The sequence below is a fragment of the Syngnathus floridae genome, chromosome 13 (assembly GCF_059516105.1).
Source record: "Syngnathus floridae isolate MCC-2025c chromosome 13, RoL_Sflo_1.0, whole genome shotgun sequence".
NCBI classification, from domain to species: Eukaryota; Metazoa; Chordata; class Actinopteri; order Syngnathiformes; family Syngnathidae; genus Syngnathus; species Syngnathus floridae.
In genome coordinates this window covers 5,708,281-5,726,871 of record NC_142425.1, presented here as the reverse complement: position 1 = coordinate 5,726,871, position 18,591 = coordinate 5,708,281, and the positions used below count along the sequence as shown (strand labels likewise).

Sequence of the window (18,591 nt, the reverse complement as noted above, 5' to 3'; positions counted from 1 at the left end):
TAATTAGCTTCTGTACTGGATTTGATCATAGATCATAGAGTACAGGGGTACCTAATAGTGACTCGCAGGCTTAACTGATAGTGACGCAATGCACTAGAATTGTATTAAAAACAATCACGTAGACCGTACACAAGCTGTCATTTCAGTTTTATAGTGTAACGCTTTGGACCGATTGGGGTCTTCTCATCTTGACAAAAAGGACGGCTTTGAATAAGCCTTTTTGAAAACTATAATTTGTTAAAGGCTACAGGGCAAAAAAAGAGGAAGAAACATGAAAAATGGGATTGGATTAGGGTGACTCTTTTTGACGGCGTGGGGAAACAAGAGACAGACATGGGGAGAATGGGAGCAGAATAAAAGCGGTGCTTTGAAGGGGAAGATGATGTGATCGCTGGAGAGAGAAAGGATCTGCAACTGCTAAGAAAGAGTGAGAACAGTTTTCTATCTGCTGTATTATTTAATGTGTACAGCAGGAGGAAATGTGGCATTTTATTCATTTGTAAATGTTTAATATGCAGTATCTAATAATGGCAACATTTCACTATATGTTGGTTGTAGTTTTTAACTGCTGGAATGAATTAAACCAAATAAAACACAAGTGCTGGATGCTCATATTTATTTATTTTTCCATCCCAAAAACAAACAAATATGTTTGAATATTTGTCTTTGGATTGCAGTGTTATGGTGTTATTATATTTGTATTTGGATTTTGTTATTGTTCTTTAATGCTAGCAGTCGATCACGATATTGTCATTTTTTTAAGGTGCCATTTTATTACATTTAAATATAAACAGTTGGGTCTCTGAGGTATTTGCCCACCCACCAAGTGTGAAATAAATGTTTCCATGCGATATGTGTGAGTAAAGATCTTCCTCCGTGAATTAAAATACTTTCGGCGAGTCAGTCGGACACAAGATCCACCCAGTTGATCTAGCTAACAAAAGAGACAGCCTGCACGGCTTCATTTATGCAAGACAAAAAATATAATACAATTCTTGATCTTTGAGGCATTTTGTCAAAAGGTTATTCAGACATTTGGTTTCAAATTATGAAAAAAAATAAAGCTACAAACACCCCAATACATTGAACTACGATAAAAGTTACTGTTGCTGACCTGCAGTGGGCGATGATGGGTCCGGCATCAGGCGGGTTACAGGTCTTGACCCGACGGAGGAAGGCCAAGAAGGGTGTCGGGTACTCTGGCACGCCGTGGTCAGGCCACGCTGTGAACTGGAACTGGCGAACCTCACGTTTCTCACTGGATCCATTCTAAATAGAAACAAAGAAAATCGTGTTAAATCGACCAGAATACCTTGTATTCCTCCACTGAGCCTATTAATGCAATTCAGAATTGTGTGTAGCACTTTCACAAACCTGACTTAATGCTTACAGATATGGATTAATTGATTTAGATTTTTTAACAGACAATGACCTTGTTTGTTAACAAAATTTCCACATTCATTTTTTTCTCACAGTTACTAGAAAATGAGTGTGTTTCATAGATTTTCGTAAGATAGAGCTGTTTTTTAACAACACAAGAAAAAAAGAAGGATTCACAGAAAGATTCTTTGCAAAGTATGAGAGAAAAGAAATCCCTTCATCGTTCTGTCCTCCCTTCTCTTCTCTTGTGGAGATACTGCTTGCATTTCAATGCGGCGTTTCTGCTTTCCTGACAGACTTTTTCCCCTTGCTGAATAAATGAATAAATGAGTGTGGTAATTAAAAGCAAACGTGCCGAGATCATATTTTTATGGGTTTTTCTTTGGTCACTCCCTCATTTTGTTGCTGAGGCTTCCAGCAAAAACGTGACAAGCCATCGGCTGCCACTTGTGAGGAGACATTTTTGCATCTCTGCAGGAGAGACATACATATGGATCTCAACCACGGCCACCGCTTTGATGATTCACCGTTTGTACATCTGCCACCGTCCTCTACTGCCTAAACACAGGAATCCTGGAAAATCTGATTTTATTCACCAAGCTAAGGGATGAAATGAGCTCATATTCTCTGCAATATGTCTTTGCACAGATCCAATTAAAGCAAGGTCACTCTGCATGGTAATGTGTGTGTGACACTGCAAGTAGCGCTTGTGATGTCTACTTTAATTAAACTTAAATTTGATCTCGGCTTGTGCTTTTTCGCCTTTTCAAGTGCATTTTAGGAGTTAAATACTCGTGAGAGATTGTGCTGTAATATTACCGGCATTCTCATTTCATTTCAGGTTTCACACATTATTACAATTTCAAATGTTTATAACTGATAATCAGGAATAACCCAGTTAATAGGACAAAAAAAAGATTTACCTTGTGCAAGGAAAAGGTGCGCACACAAAAAGTGGCTAATTCTATGGTGTCCAACAGGGTCACTTGGGTCATACCATAGGTTTCTGAACCGCGACTGGGCCAGTACTGGTCACATTTTATCTGTGGGAAAAAAAAGAGAAAGAAAAAAGGGTCAACAGGTTTAAAAAATAGATTATCCATTCAAATAAAACAGCAGTGAGAGCTGATAGATGGAACTTCTCTGCGTCTTGCAACAGAGAACTGCACAGTAAACACAGAATCACACTGTCTTGTTTTAATTTCTACAATTCCCATCTGCACCCAACAGTACCTAATGTAAAAAAGTCACGCACATCTGCATGCCCGACTATATTTTTCATTTAACATCTGCTTGAACATTTGGTTTTCAGCGCTCTTGCACTAAGCCTGCAAAAACACATCACCTGCCTCCACTGTCAGTGCATCTCATTGAGTTTCATTCAATATGGTGCGACACCCTGGAAGACATTTTCTCTCTCATTTCCTGCTCAAACTGACGCTGAGCTTCCAGCGGTCACATGTCCTGATCATGTCTGACAGTGGAGGACAGTGCCTGTCAGGATTGTGCACAGGTAAACAACTGAAGGGAGGTGAGATGAAGTGGAGACACCCGAGGTAAGTAAGTCTGATGTTGACAGTGGTTCGGCTTGACAGGATGAAGTCATGTTTGTATTTTTGACACACACACACGCACGCACACACACACACACGCACACACACACACACACCCACACACACACACGCACGCACACACACACACGCGCACACTTGCTGTGAGGAAATTACCTTAGAAGATTTCACACTGTGTTTTTCCATTTTTGTTATTTGTTTTGAGGCAGTCATACAAAATTTCAACTCAAGTTTCCGATATTGTCCTCAAGTGATGGGAGCTACTCATGGACCGATTTAACCAAAAGAACAAAGGAGATATAGTGAAACCATCTATAGTTTGAAGGTTAAATACACACCCGTTCAAAAATATTGAAACAAAGAGGCAAAAGCTTTTTTTTTTTTTTTGCTGACTTTGCCATTTTAAATGCTTTCTTTACACTGTACTTGGTTTTCGTGGCATTCATTGGGAACGAAAGGCACAAGACGGGAGAAGGGACAATGGTGCATGGCAACGGCCAATAACTGTGAAATGTCTCTGACTGACTTTTTCACTCCCAACTTCTGTCAGCTTCACGATTACTTGTTTTACACTCACAGACATCTCTCTGTTTTTTATGCAACCTTCACAAATCAAAACCAAATCTGAAATTTAGAGTAAGAATGTAGCGCTATTCATTGTTAAAATAGTATAGGAAAAAAAAAAGTAATAGGACACACCCGATGATGAATGAGCCAAACGAAATCCACAGACACACTCGCAAATCTTGCAAAAATCTTCCCAGAGAAGTGAAAGCAGTTTTAGATGCAAAGGTGAGACCAACCCTATGTGTTGTTTGTCCTTTCACTTTTATCCAAAATGTAAGTCTCGACCCAACATTATATCTAACTTCTTTCATCAACAAACTGCTGTGGGAGGGAATGGTCACAGTTGCTGCAAAAACTCCCCAGCTCACAATTTAATTTTAGCTTACTGCTCTGTGCAAAAAGAAGCATCTCTTGAGTGTTAAAAGTTGCTAAGACTTGGATGTTTTGGTATTTGTACAGAAACTTCTCTCACTTTTGTAACTGCGAAGGGGTAATAAAAAAACAACACAGCCAAGTCCCCCATGGATGTTTCCCATACTATCAGACGTGAGCAGGCAGACCATTAGTGAGATAACTGTTCAGGCACTGCATTTGCCAGCTCATTCAAATTTCACAAATGTAATTTCTATTCTTCTCTGAAAGCGAGCTATCTCAAGAAAATAAAGTCTGATTACCTGCCAATGAAGTTTGAGTTTGCATTTGGGAAATCACTGCAAAGCTGTACCATTTTTCATATTTTGTACCTCGGTTTCATGAATCACTGATTTGATTTTGATGTATATTGTGGAACAGCATTTTAAAAAGGCTAGGACTGTCACTAGAGGCAAGCTGCACAGAAAAAAACAAATGTTTTGTGTGCTTGAGCAGACTTACCCGTGACTTCTCCTCCAGTCTGGTCATCATGACCACGGTGGCTGCTCTTTGCTCCCACACCATCCTCCAGAAGTCCCCAAATGTTTCTGGTAAAGGACCCTGGGTGGCAATGTAGGCATTCTGCTTCCTGTAGCCATCAATGTAGTTGGCATTGATGTAGTCGCTACCAGTGATTCCTACACAAACAGCAGAGAAAAAAAGTATTTCATTTTCGTGAACATCAATTACCCTTTTTCCTTAAAAGTGAAGATGTAAAAATCTTGCAAGGAAAAAGATGTTTAAATGTTCCTGTTTTGTCAGATCATAAATGGAATTATTGTAAATTATGCCTACGAAGCTACACAAAAATTTACAATGCATGAAGCTACAAGCTGGCTCGGTATATGCATTCTTCATCAAAGTGGTTAGTGTAGTGTAATATAGGCCACATACATCCTTCCCCTTTTTTCTGCCTTCTTCAGGGTCATGACTTATTAGAGCACATTCTTTTTTGTAGATGATATAAGCTACAGTAATAATATAATGCTTTACACAAAGAAGACTTATTTTCCAACTTGTAATTAAAATGTGAGAAGTCTCAGGCAGCAAGAACAGGTGGCAACAACAGACTATTTTTACTATTAACAAATCCTGCGTATTGTAAATTTCCAACATTGGTTCATAATTAAAGTGTCAATATTGTCTCCCTTTCTAACTTCCAGGAGACATATGTTAGACATAAAAAGTCAAAAGATCTCTTATTTTGCCTTAAAGCAGGAGCCCTTGTGCTGTTCCCCCCCCAGATTGGTGCCATCTGTTCAGTCTCAGTTGTTCAGTCTGGACTGCAAATGTATGGATGTGCTACAACAGACTCCATCTGATTTCTCACCGCCTCAACAGTATATGTGAAGCTAAAAGCAGGAGGCGGACCCGTCAAACAAGTCCTTAAGATGCATACTAGAAGCGCGAAGGGGCTCACTCTGTGCAATTAATCATCTCTTGACTCTGTGGATGTACACATATATAAACCAGCAAGACTTGTGATCTTGAACTTTTGCTTTCCCTGACATCGTGTATCTGTAGTACACAACTTCAAAGGTACACTATGTAGATCACTGCGTGGCAGAGTTTCAAGAGCACTATAAGTCTGTCGTTTCAGCGTGCACTGTGCTTATCTTGTCACCGAGCTCTGATCTGCACATGTAAAAATCAAAGCTGACGATACTGTGAGGGTCATGATCCTGCACATGATGAGAAAACAAACTTTTACAGTCCTGTTAGGTGAAATTCAAACCGGGAGTGGAGATGGAGAATTTTGCATTTGAAAGTCACGTTTTTGTGCCAGACGTTGCAACACTCGAGTGACAATGAAACACTTGGCTGGTCTAATTTAAGAGTTTAAGAGAAAGGAGGCTTAGTGAGGACAAGAACCAAGGTGGAGGGAAAGAAAAATAGAGTGTAAAGGAGGACAGAGATGAGATGCTCACAAGAGGAAGAAAAATGAATTAAAATAAAAGATATAATTTAGGAGTAGAGAATGTAGGCAATGCAAATTCCATTAAAATGGATACTGCACTGAGAGTGGTGACTTGGTTTTAGTCATGGCTAAATGAATGGAGAAAAGGCGGTGTGCATGAATTGTTATTCTGCTGCAACTAATAGCAGAATCACTGCAGTGTAAAATAGAAATTTCAGACTTGATTAATTTATGTATTTATGGATGAGGCGTTTGTTTTTTTTCCCCTCTCTCTGTGAGGTTTTTTTTTTTTTTTTTTTTTTTAAATGTTCCAACCACAAATTGTGAAGTGTTGAAAATCTATTTGGAACATTTAGCTCACACAAAAGGGAAGAACGGAGAAGAAGTGATTTTGTCATCATTGAGAGGAATCAGGAGTTGTTTGAGTGTTCCAAGCCCGAAACAATGTCAGAAGTGAAGAGTGACTACCCCTGGCAACGTCCCGAACGATTTAGGAAACAAAAGAAGAATTTTCTACCCCCAGCGCTGTGTCTGAGGAGCGTCAAGACAAAATTAGAGGATGATCTGACAAATAGTCTGGTACAAAACAAATAAATCCTAAATCATTCAAACTGATTGCCGGACCAATGTTCTCTTGAATTGACAACTTTAATCCTGTAAATGTGAGCCCAGTTAAACAGAAACAAGTCCTTAAACTCATACTGCAACAGTTCAGCTTCAAAATGTTGAAAACAAGTGTCTGAGTGAGCAAAATGAGAGCCTTACCCTCAATGGGAACCAGGATGACACGGGAGTGGTCGTAGGCAATGACATTGGCGTAACGATTTTTTGGCTTGTTCACCTCCAGGTTGGAGTGTTCCCAAGTGAACTGCTGGCCTGGATCAATGGACTGATGGGGGACAAAGACAAAAGAGCACAAACAGAAGAACTGAAAGTTTAAGAATGACATTTCTTATTGTAAAACTTAATTCTTTATTGCTTTTGGGAATATTTTAACCTGTCACAATAATCTAAGGATTATAAACGAAGCTTCAGAAAATTGTATGGAAAATATCAATATGCCTAAAAAGAATGAAATGCATTGTTGTTATTATGCAATTTAATGTGAGTGAAGAAAGCTGTCACTGGTTGCGTGTGGTCTTTAGTGTACAATCAAATGTGACAGCTTGAGGAAGGAAGGAAGAGGCCGACAGTTTGTCTCCACATGTCGCCTGAAGCAGCATGTCACCCGAGGTCTATTATATCTGTTGGTCTTTGACATCATTCAGACAAAATACTCCTAAAGTGAGCAGTCAAAATATTGAAGGGTGCGCTGCTCTCACGCTTCATATTAAATGGTCAAATGTGACTCTAGAAGATATTGTTAATTTAGTTAGATTGGGGATTTCAAGTGGGGCTCAGGGAATATTAAAATTGGAAATGTCTTAAAGCAATGGAGCTAAAATGGGTTTAAAGACTTTGTTGCAAGGAGTGGAGGGAACACTCTAGGTTCCTGTGGTCAAATTGAAACTGAAGGAAGCAAAATTTGGTGTGAGACACTAAATGAGAGCGTCACCATTGACAAAGCGGTTGGCAGAATTTGGCAGCATAAATTGTACGAACTATGTATAGTAACGTTAGGATGAATTATGGGCACCTTTTCTTTATTATTGCTGCTCTCTGGGCTCAGCAAATCCTCACTATCTAAGCCTCTGCCGCATCTCCCTCTCTTGCCTCTTCCCTCCATTTTTCTTTCTCCCTTCACTTCCTGCCTGGCTGAAAACCAATCAGTCAACGGCCTGTAGAGCGGCGCTTGGCAAGCATGGTCGCATGGACGAGTGGCCATTCATCACGAAAATAACAAAATTAAAATTACACTTCTCTATTTAATTTGGTCATTTATTTTTCCTGAGGGCTGATGGGGTTGTTTGAAAGGGCACAGGGAGGGCGAGTGAGTAAAAGATATATTGGGAGAAGAAGATTGGGTGGTTGAATTCACTCTTTAAGCCAAATAATTACACTTGGCATCACGTCTTTCGCCTCCGTGAGCGAAACAAGCTTGTCCCTTTACTGCACGGCTCAGCTGTAGATTCATAAATAATAGATACTGCGGAAATGCTGCAATGCTATGAGAAGTCATTATCGCCAAAACATCCAACATCTTCCAGCAGGCATGATGATGGCAATCCATGCTTGTGTACCCTCTTTCCACCTCAGCCTCGTGAGCCGACAGCCACCGTGATTTAGGGACAGCGAACGGGAGATATTGCTTGTATGCAAACGAGAGCTGATTCAGCGCTCCTGATTTCTAATCAACTCCGGTGCCATTTACAACCTGAACGATCGCAGAACTCAAGATAGCTCAGTTAGCCGCTCCCCCTCCCAATACTTAAATTCACAACACCACACTTCAGTTGAGTACAACACAAAGCATGTGCATACCTGCCAGAGTTTGTTTCTGATATGGCGACTCTAACAAATTCTCAAATTTAAGGGAAACCCCAAGATTCATGTTAATCATTGCCCTCATATGTAGATACACACACCCACACAACCACATACATACATACATACACTCACATGCAAAAATTAATCAACAAGTAATTGATCATCAAAACAATATTAAATGTTTGCACCTTCTGTGACGGGGATAAAAAACACCACCACCATTAGTCTAGTGAATAAAATGGATTCTTGTGTCCTACAAAATCTGAAGGCTGAGAAAATTTCTGTCCACCCACCTCGTATTCTTGGGAGAGCTTCAGGTTGTCGTTGGCTTTGAGAAGCTCTGTGTGCTCAGCCAGTTCAGAGATAGGAATGGGAGGGTGATTCATCATACCTGCTTGCCAAAACAAAGGAGGAAACAATAGCAGGAAAAAAAGTTATGACATATTAGGACAATATATATACACTTCACTTTATGAGTGAGGTCTTTGCATACATAAAATTGTTGAATGTTGGGTTTTAGTGATGGGGAAGCTTGTGCACAACATGGTGTAAAGTAAAATAATGTATTAACTGGGTGTGTTATTGGAATTTGAGCTTGTGGATAGCAAACTCCTTTAAAGAGAGGAAACGGGAGGGAAAAACTAGACATCTCACTGTCAATTTTGCTTTTTACAATGAATGCATTGACTGAAAAAGAATATTTGTCAACAAGTAACAATTGAATCAAAATGAAAAGGCAATGGTTGAGAGCATACTTGATTGATCAGCAGAAGCACAGAAGCTATTTTCAAAACTAACAAGGGCTCCGAAATAAAAACATCCTAATTATCAGAATTGGCAGAACCATTTTGGATAGAAATTATTTTATTTTAAACTGTTGGACATTTAATTTTTTCAGGCTCCCTCATATGTGTGTATTGGGTAGCTGTTGCAAAAGTAGCCTCAGTACTAACAGTACTTATTAGTGACGCCAGTCCGTAGCAGGAAAGTAATTTACTGTCCTGCTGTGGACTATCTTTACTAAGTCATGCAGGGACAGACACTGAAGGACTGTAATAGAGTATGGACCAGACATTGTGACTCTGTCCCCACATGCGGCATGGCAATTTTTACTATTTTACGTGGCTTTTTCTTTTCACACCAAGCTCAAATGCCAAATGAGTGTTAAAATATGCCCAATGGAAAAAAAGAAGATTTTTAAAGAACCCTAAGGCCTAACTGGCCATGCAAATTAGAATGATCAGATAAACTATATTAGTTTTCCTCTCAATGACAATGCTTTGTCAGAAGAGGGTCAACTGTATCGTTTGCTTCAGTTGCACAACTCTCAGTGCTATCTTAGGGACATCGATTCATTTTATACACAGAACAATGCAGCAGCATCCACTACATGAAGATTTTTGAAGATTACAACAAGATTGTGAGACAAATGGAGATGACATGGAATGCCATGACGCTCTCCAGAAAATGAGTGGACACGCTGAATTAACAGATTGGACAAGGTTGGGAATAGAAACATGCTCATTTTCAGTGGATCACACATTGAAATAATATAAATACCCTGTCAGACAAAAGAAAAACTCAAATCAAGGATTCGGTGTATTGATCTGTTCATTCATTTATATTTACTCAGCGAGTGAATGCCTTAATATGCATGCAGGGTGCAGATGCACCCCTTGGAAATTAGTTATTTATCATTTCTGCCACAGGATGACAGGAAAAACTTAAATTGAAAATTAAATGTGCTTGTCAGTTTAGTTGCTTGAAATTCAGAGGGAAAGGTGCTATGCTAGAAAGCAGGGAATGTGTATGCAAATAAGGGGCCCACATTTCTCCTGCAGAGAACAGGAAATGGATCTTTCCAGTAGAGATCAAAGAATGTTTGTGTGGTTTTTGTGTGCATGTGTGCAAATGCCTGGATGGTTGTCCACATGCATTTGTGAATGTGTACAGCTTTGCAGACACACTATATCAATTGCTTTTACTTTGGGGCAGCCCACATTACCGTCTGCATGCATAAGTGCTCGCAACAGTTCAATAAAAACATCACACAGCCAAAACGAACCACATTGCTGCAGGAAGAGACAGATGGTCCTACACTCTTTATCATCATCATCTATCTTTGCACTTTGTCAGCAGAACTTACCACACTCGCATTGATGGACCTCACAACTCAAACGATTACTTGAGCTCTCACTGCATCCTTCAAAAATGCATTTGTTCAATAGAAAAGAGTCTATTTGTTCGCTCGCTGTCATTTATACACATCACGCTGGATTGGAATGTTGATTTAACAAAAGATGCTTTGTTGTAATTCTTACTCAAGAAGTTACTCAAGGACAAACTGTTATTCCAGTTCACTCTTCCTTTCTTTCCCTCCTTTGCGCTTAGCATTCTTTTACACATTTTCCCTACACACCTACAGATTTTTCCCAGCACAACTATAAACATGATCAATAAGCATAGACAACAAATTTTGCTGTCTAATTTTGTATTTCCAATTTCTCGATCTGACTCTTGACGCATCTGAGATATATAATGGATCTTTTTGATAGGCTCCTTCCAAAAGCCCTTTGACGATGCCAATTTCCATTTAAAAAAGGAAGAGGCTAAGCTAAGGAAATAAAAGGAGGAGGAAGGCAGGGGTTAGAGGAAATCCAGGAGCATTTTTCTTCCCGCTCTCTCTCTCAGATCATCTTTCAGTGAGTAGAGAGACTAATCAAATTTCAAGCAACTGTTTTCCACTAGTTTAATTCTGTTGCTTATCTTTGAGCACAGAAAACAGTCACTACATTTCAAATGGAAATGGTGCAGTAGTGGTAAAAGAGCAAGGATAGCCACAGGAAGGTGGAGGAGATGAAGATAACAGCGACTTGACTTGAAAACGTATCCCTCCATCAACAGACGTGATCTCAGTGGTTATTTATGCACGTGGGATTAATGCATAGCTGACAGCCAAGTGAATACTGTGATTTACTGAAGCGACTCAGTACACCCATAGAAACCAACATAAAAAATTAGTGCCGATATTATGCTGCGTCATGTGAAAAAAAATGCAATTCATTTGTAAATGGAGACAAGCAGTGCTCAAAAACAAAAGCTGGTATGCAAATACTAAGAGCATAAAGACTAACTTTCATATTCAATTTCAGCTGCACTCTGAGGACTGTTTAGACCAGAATCTGAAAGAACAGCAAACATGGGAAAATGTTTCACAAAGTCGGTAATGTAACAGAAAATGGTTACGGAAAGCCGACAAATGATTGGAGACAATGAACAGTTTTTTTGTTGTTTGTTTTTTATATAGTATACAAGGATGGCCTGAATAAGTCTTTGGAGCCAGTTCATAATCTATATAGATGTAGAACTCCTTTAGTACGAATTTTGGCACATCTTTGATAAAAAATGACCCAAAAATTAGTAAATTGCTACGAACAAGGATTTTATACAATTTATTGTTTCATTCAGATTTGATACGAATTCAGAATTAATACTAATTCTGGATCACTGATTACATGACCTGATGTTATTGTTAAACATAATCTTGCATATTATATAATGAAATGCGAACATATTAAATGTTCATCAATATGACCTTTCCAATTCAAATACAAATACGGTGTGGATGAAACCTTGACACTACAGTTAATGACCCATAATATTATAGTTGTTTGTTGATGACTTTATAATGTGTGGATATCCATCAAAATTGAATGCGATCAGTGGGATCAAGTATACCTACCATTATACGAAATTTTACCCTAACTTGAAGCCAGAATGTTGCACACAAGCCAAGGTGAAAAGTGTGACGAAAACAAAACCTCTTTGGTTGGGTTGGAAAAAACAGAAAGCAGAAAAAAACAAGTCCACAAGACCAAGATGAAAGATTATAAAGTGGTGAAAAATTGATTTGTTATCTCTTTTATGAATCCCAATGTAATTGAAATGGGTGGACAGAGGAAGAAAAAACATTTTTATTGGTGAAAACGGATTCTAAGAAGGTTTTCTTTTGGAGACATCAGGAGTAAAGCTGTGGAGTGGTATCGATATTTTTGTTTTGGCTGTCAGTTCTGTAGCCAAAGCTGACGGGAGTCAGTACCTAAGGACTTTGATGAAAGTTCAAAGTATTCTCTGTTCCGCATGAGAAGTCCTCTCCAACCACTTTTGGGAGAATCAAACTAGTTTTGAAGGGAAGGAGACGATTGGCATCTCAACGATCAATATGTATCAGTATTGTGTATTTATGTATAGTTTATGTATTAATATTTTCACATTTGAGTACATTTGTAACACACGCGTTGTGCAACTAAGTTTGTCCATTCAGGGTAGCAGTAGCTGTTCACTTTTTCACCCCAAGTTGCTAAGCGTGCAAGGAATGCCCATCTTTGCTGTTGGTTTACATTAAATACGGAATAATGATTCTAATCAATGTAAGATTGATCTTTTGACCTTAATTGCCTTTTAGTTTTGGTGTAATGTTGCTAACTAAATATTGTAACTAACTGTGGTGAGGAGTGTACCTCCTACCAGAGAAGGATGCAATTCGAAGGATGGTTACCCTAAGTGAATTACAATTACTAGGATGAGTACTTGGTTACCTGAAGTGAATTACAATTACTATGATGAGTACTTCATTTTCATTGAAAACTAGGGCTATATGTCGAGATAGACGATACCATGAGGGTAAAATATGGCAAAAGGTTGGAGTTGGAGGCTAAACAACAAGTCGGCGCTCCAAGCAAAAGGCGATGTGATTGGACATAGAATTCACCGAGTTGTGCTGCTTCATTACTTTGGCCCCATTTTCCAATTAAACCCCGGAAACCACAGTAGATAATGAAAAAAAACGAGCCACTCTGCGCCTTTAGTAGTATTGCGATGTCAATGTGTGAGGCTATCACATGACACACACACACAACCTCTCTTTCAAATACGTTAATGAAGCATTGCTCATGGGAAAAAACAATCAAATATCATTTTAGTACTGAAGCAGCACAATTGCTAATAAAGCATAAGCTCAACTGAATGGAGTCAGGCCGAGCATAAGAGCACCGGGAGCGTGCTCATTTCAACAATGGTTGCTTTTAGCTGATGGTGATGTTCACAAATGCTCAGCGTCTCACTTAATTGGTCTAAAGCGTCCATTTAAATGTAATTCCCGGGGTGCAGCGATAAAAATGTGGTGTATTTAGAGAGAACTGTCTGCATATATTAGTCAATTTATGTGTACATAAGACAATGCAGGATGTCAGATGACCTCAGCAAGTGACCATTAATGTACCCTTGTCATTACACAGCCACTCATTTGAAAGAGGCTGTAAATACTGATCAAGATAAATATGGGGTAGTATAATGAATTCCATGGTTGGGGGGTTAATACTATTTTCTTAAGTCTCTTTTTAAACCCAACTCCCACACAAAAGCACACAGGGCAGTATGCACTGCATGTACGTGACCCTAAGGACACTGGAGAGAGAAGCTGCAGTTTGAAATGTGGATCTTTTGATGGAGAGGACTGACCATGAATTAAAAAAAGGAGTCAAAAGCAGAAGCAGAGTGAAGGACTGTAAGGAGTGTCTATTTGAATCCTGTAAACAGCTCTCGACTTGGCTGGCTGCGCGACAAAAATGCGTTTCAAATTCAAGTACGAGTCTCTCAAAATGTCTTCTGCCAAATGAGCTGCCAAAAGTGAGAGAACACAGTCATTGAGAGGAGGCTACTGAGCATCAGCAAAGTAAAGGCAAGATGAATGATGCAACAAACTTTCAAATATATCCCCACAAGACTTAGCTAAAGGTAACCGCAAAGATCGAGCTTGATTTGTTTATTTATTTAGAGTGCTCCACCTAAATGAGCACACCACCTTTGAAAAGTAAGCTTTTCATCCATTTCTCAGAGGGAAAAACTTTCAGAATTTAGATCATGATTAGACTCACCTGTAATTGATCTCTTTCGAACTTGATCTTTTTTTTAGATTAGCAGACTGTGCTCTCATTTTTGCATTATAGCAACATTAAATGATTAAAAAAAATAGTTTGGCAAGTGCACATTGACAAATCTGTGATTAATACACAGGTGTCAAACTCAAGGCCCACCACATCATTTTATGTGGCCCGCGAAGACAAATTGTGCATCAAATTCGTGTCATTACTAGAATTGCAAATTGTCTTCACCTTTAATAAAGTCTTTTTTTTTCTAATATTTGACCAGTTTTTACTCGTCTGATTTGAAAATGAGTTATTTGTCAGTTTGTTTTGTAGCTTTTACTGTATATAATATGAGGTGCTCATACATTTATTTGGGTTGACAGTCATAATGGCCCTCCGAAAGAAGCTATGACTACAATGCGGCCCGCGAAAAAAATGAGTTTGACACCCTTGGATTAATAGAATTGTGTACCATATCAAATCATAAATTATTCATACACAAATCAGTCGAAGAGTACTCATTCATGATAAGCACAGTATTTGAAAGACACTGCTTAACTAAATGATCTCCCAAACTAGATATTTGTTACATAGTTCTATGGACAGCAATGTATGTTCTTATCAATATACTAGAACTCAGATTTTACCGTTTTGTTAAAACATTGTAACTAGATGCTTCGTAATTAATTATATTGTTTCCATACATGGACTGTGAAACAAGATTCAATATAAAAGCTGTATCAAACAAATCTTGACAAAAATAATTAAAATTTCTCTGATTTGACTTGTGTGGAGTTTCCATACCTGGTGTTTGGAAGTTGATTCGTCTCATTTCCACAGGGTCGGTGGGATGATGAGGCGTGATGTCGACGTTGTTCAGCAGACATTTTGTACGTGGTTCTGACTCTTTTCTCTTGCGACTGGATTGTAAGAAAAACAGGGAGGGGGGGTTGAAATTAAAGCTCTGCATTGCAAAACCCGTTTCTAAGCCCACTAATGAGCTTTAAAAAAATACAAATACTTGAAAACCTGCGTGAAAGCAAATCAAGAGCTGAGGAGGAAATTATGTGCACATTTGTGAGTCTCCTACAGCCACAATAATTAATTTGATTTGATTGATTTGTTTATTTTGGCATGTACGTACATAGTCACAATTCATCACAGTTTTCATTGTGTGCACTGAACAAACACAGAACTTGCCAAAATGGGAAACGGGATGAAGCAACCTCGCTAATCGTGTCCTGCCCCAATTCCAACCAAGGATTTTGCTTGCATGACACATTTGAAATACACTTTCACTTGTATTTTGTCCACAAAACTAAGAATGACAGTTTAATTTTACATCCAACACACAAGGGTGATGTTTCAATTTTTAATTAAAGATATCTTTTCTGCTGAGGTCGTCTACATTGCCTTTCCACTGTCAAACGTGATAGAATTCAGTTGAACCTTACCTGTCAGGTTTGCTGTTTCCAGAGAAGGCAATAGGAGTCAAATAAATACATAAAGATGGTGAAAACACACAAGGAAAAGAGGGAAGGGGAGAGCCAACAAGAGAGATAAATCAATGGAGAGCAGTTTGAGATTCACAAGGGTCACTGCTGGGCCCGCAAAAATTGCAAGATAAAGCTCATTAGCATTTGCAGGAGATTTCCGTGTGTGTGAGTGTGTGTGTGTGATCAGAATGTGGCTGCAGACAGAGGAGGGTAAAGTCAGAGCCAAGGGCAGAGACGGGAAACACTATTCACCAGGGAGCGATTGGAAGAGCAGGGAGACAGGAGAGTGAGGGGGAGAGAAAGAGACCAGAGAAAAAAAAAAACAGAGATTCAAGGAGAGATGTTACTCTCCCTAACCACCAAGGCGGAGGTGAGGCAAGGTCAGACAGGGATCATCTGACAGTAGTAGCATCTATTTGGAAAGTTCATAGCAGACCTCTTAAGTTAATGCAGGGTTCTGGCCTGCATTTTTCACAATGCTCAGTTTGAGCTCTGACACACTAAAGGATACAGCGTTAAATCATTTGATGTATGCAGTTAAAATAAGTTAAGTAATGATGGGCAATTCTATGTGGACAGAAGTCTTTGGACACATCTCTGAAACAATACTGGACCTTAATTACGGAGATAGTTTTGGAATAATCTATACATTGGTATATCTTCATAATAATGGTACCATTACTCGTGTGTGATATCGTGTTTATATAATTAGTAAGACATTCCCACAGTACTAAAACAGAAAAACTATGGCATGAACTTGGCATTACCGTATTTTCCGCACTTTAAGGCGTACCTAAAAACCTCTAATTTTCTCAAAAGCCGGTGTGCCTTATATATGGACCACTATGGATTCGTGGATGAGGACTAACTTATTAAAGTAAGCTTTACGTGTTTATTTTGTGTGTTGTGTGATAATAACGTTTGAACAACGTTGAGTTACTGATATATTGTTATTGTTTTCACTATTTCGAGTGTTACTATATTGTGACTGCATTAACGTTTGAGCAACGTTGAGTTATTTATTCTATGCGCCTTATAATCAGGTGCGCCTTATATATAGACAACGTTTTAAAATGGGCCATTCATTGAAGGTGCGCCTTATAGTGCGGAAAATACGGTACTCTAGAATAGGTTATTGAAGGTTTACAAAATTCTCATAATTTAATAACCTATTTATAAATAATGGGAAAATATTCTATACAGGTTTTTGTTTTTAAAAAACTATTGTAAGTAGGTGCTAGAAATTAAGAATGAAGTTGGGTCCCCTATTTTGTTCTTGTATGATTGTGGCCCAAAGTAAGGGTTTTTCAATGCATGATTCATGTTTGTAATGTAGCCTTTGACATCTCAAAGAATCTCCTCTTTTCTCCTTTCTCTGACCCCCTCACTTCTCAGGATTAACAAGACATACTTTTTACATTTGCGTGCAACCATGCCGTCGGGGCTTGGAGTAGCATGCAGGCATTAATATAAAATAAGCTCTTCATTCGTCATGTACATTCTAGTAGTAGATTCTCCAATAAAAAAAGCAAGTTACTGGTTCAACATCAAATACTGAAAAGACTGCCATTGTGGTTTGCTGAGGAAGAAAAAAAAGCCCCCAAGTTCCTCAAACGTTCGCTTAGATTCGCTTGTGAATGACTAGCATCAGAGCCGCTGTTTGTAATCCTAAAACACTGTTGGGAAGGAAGGGAAGCATGCATAGACTTTCAACTGTCCAAAATGAATGAATTGTAAACTGCCCTTGACATATTTTTACTTGAAGTCGAACGTGGTTAGATTTTTTTTAAATGGTAACATTCACAACCTTCAAACCAAAAATAAAACGGCCAACTCACTTTTTATACAGGAGGATAGCGATGACAATACAGATGATGAAGACCACGGCCAGCACTGGGCCCACCACCCAAATTAGCCCATCACCGCCAGTCTCTATTGGCTGTGGGTCGTCGACTTGTTCAGGAGTTAACACTGTGTCAGTGTAAGGACTGGTTGCAAACATTTTCTGAGCCGAAAAACACAAAGTTATTATCAGCAGTATTTTTAATTACAAAAAGGGGTAAATAAAAATAATCTTATCTCAACACACTCAAATTGAAATATTCCGGCTGACTGCTTTTAAAGGAGAAAACTCACCCCGGCAGTAGCATTAAGCTCTGCCATGAGGAAGAAGACATACTCCTGGCCAGGTTCTAGAGCCTTGTTTTCACAACTGCTCTGCCGATGGTCGGAGCCCACGGTGAAGCTGGAGGGAAGCTGCCGGAAGCAGGCAGTGATGTAAGGCTTCCACTGGTCCAACTGGGCCAACTGACGACGTGAACGGCGCTTGGGGGTCACCTCCCGCAACAGCTGATTGATGCAGAGGGTTTTGCGTTATATTTTGTGTGTTTTACACAATGAGAACTAATGTAGATTGATGGTAAGTTAGGGTTAGTTAACCCAAACCTCTAACCCCCTTTTCAACACATTACCTCTTCCATGTCCATCTCATCAGGAGTCTTTAGATTTTTCACAGTACCTGTGGTTCTCTTCAGTGGTACCACAACCACATAAAAATTCCTTAAAAAAATACAACACATTCGGGAAAAACAAAATTATTTTCTTTTAAAACTATAAATGTTGGTGAGACATACAGTAAACTAAAAGACCAGACCAGAATTATTTCATTCCAGTCATTTCTGATAACAGCAACGTTATCCATCCAATTTTGAAAGTTGTGAACTTAGAAAAATATTTTGAAATCAAAACAATTTAAATCCACAAAATTAATTAAGATTTTGAACCTAAAAAACATATTCAATCGCTCATCTTTTTTTAACCACTAAATCTGTTCAAAGCAGTTCATACTTGCAAATGTTTTTTTAAAAAGGCATTTTTATAAACAATTAAAACAA

General features: G+C 38.8%; 1 protein-coding gene across 7 annotated transcripts in view; it reads right to left on the bottom strand.

Moving 5' to 3' along the window:
- ptprsa (protein tyrosine phosphatase receptor type Sa) overlaps window positions 1-18,591 on the bottom strand; it is a 166,627-nt gene that overhangs the window by 14,220 nt on the left and 133,816 nt on the right. For 6 of the 7 annotated variants that reach the window (XM_088393314.1, XM_088393316.1, XM_088393315.1 and 3 more), the window contains 9 exons: window positions 18,169-18,256; window positions 17,834-18,046; window positions 17,536-17,702; window positions 15,006-15,121; window positions 8,568-8,665; window positions 6,613-6,736; window positions 4,392-4,567; window positions 2,304-2,423; window positions 1,115-1,269 (listed from right to left, as the gene is read on the bottom strand). In XM_088393314.1, the coding sequence (XP_088249440.1) occupies window positions 1,115-1,269; window positions 2,304-2,423; window positions 4,392-4,567; window positions 6,613-6,736; window positions 8,568-8,665; window positions 15,006-15,121; window positions 17,536-17,702; window positions 17,834-18,046; window positions 18,169-18,256 (1,257 nt within the window). Of the gene's footprint in view, window positions 1-1,114; window positions 1,270-2,303; window positions 2,424-4,391; window positions 4,568-6,612; window positions 6,737-8,567; window positions 8,666-11,408; window positions 11,457-15,005; window positions 15,122-17,535; window positions 17,703-17,833; window positions 18,047-18,168; window positions 18,257-18,591 lie in introns of all 7 variants that reach the window. The other variant, XM_088393319.1, reaches the window with a different exon arrangement.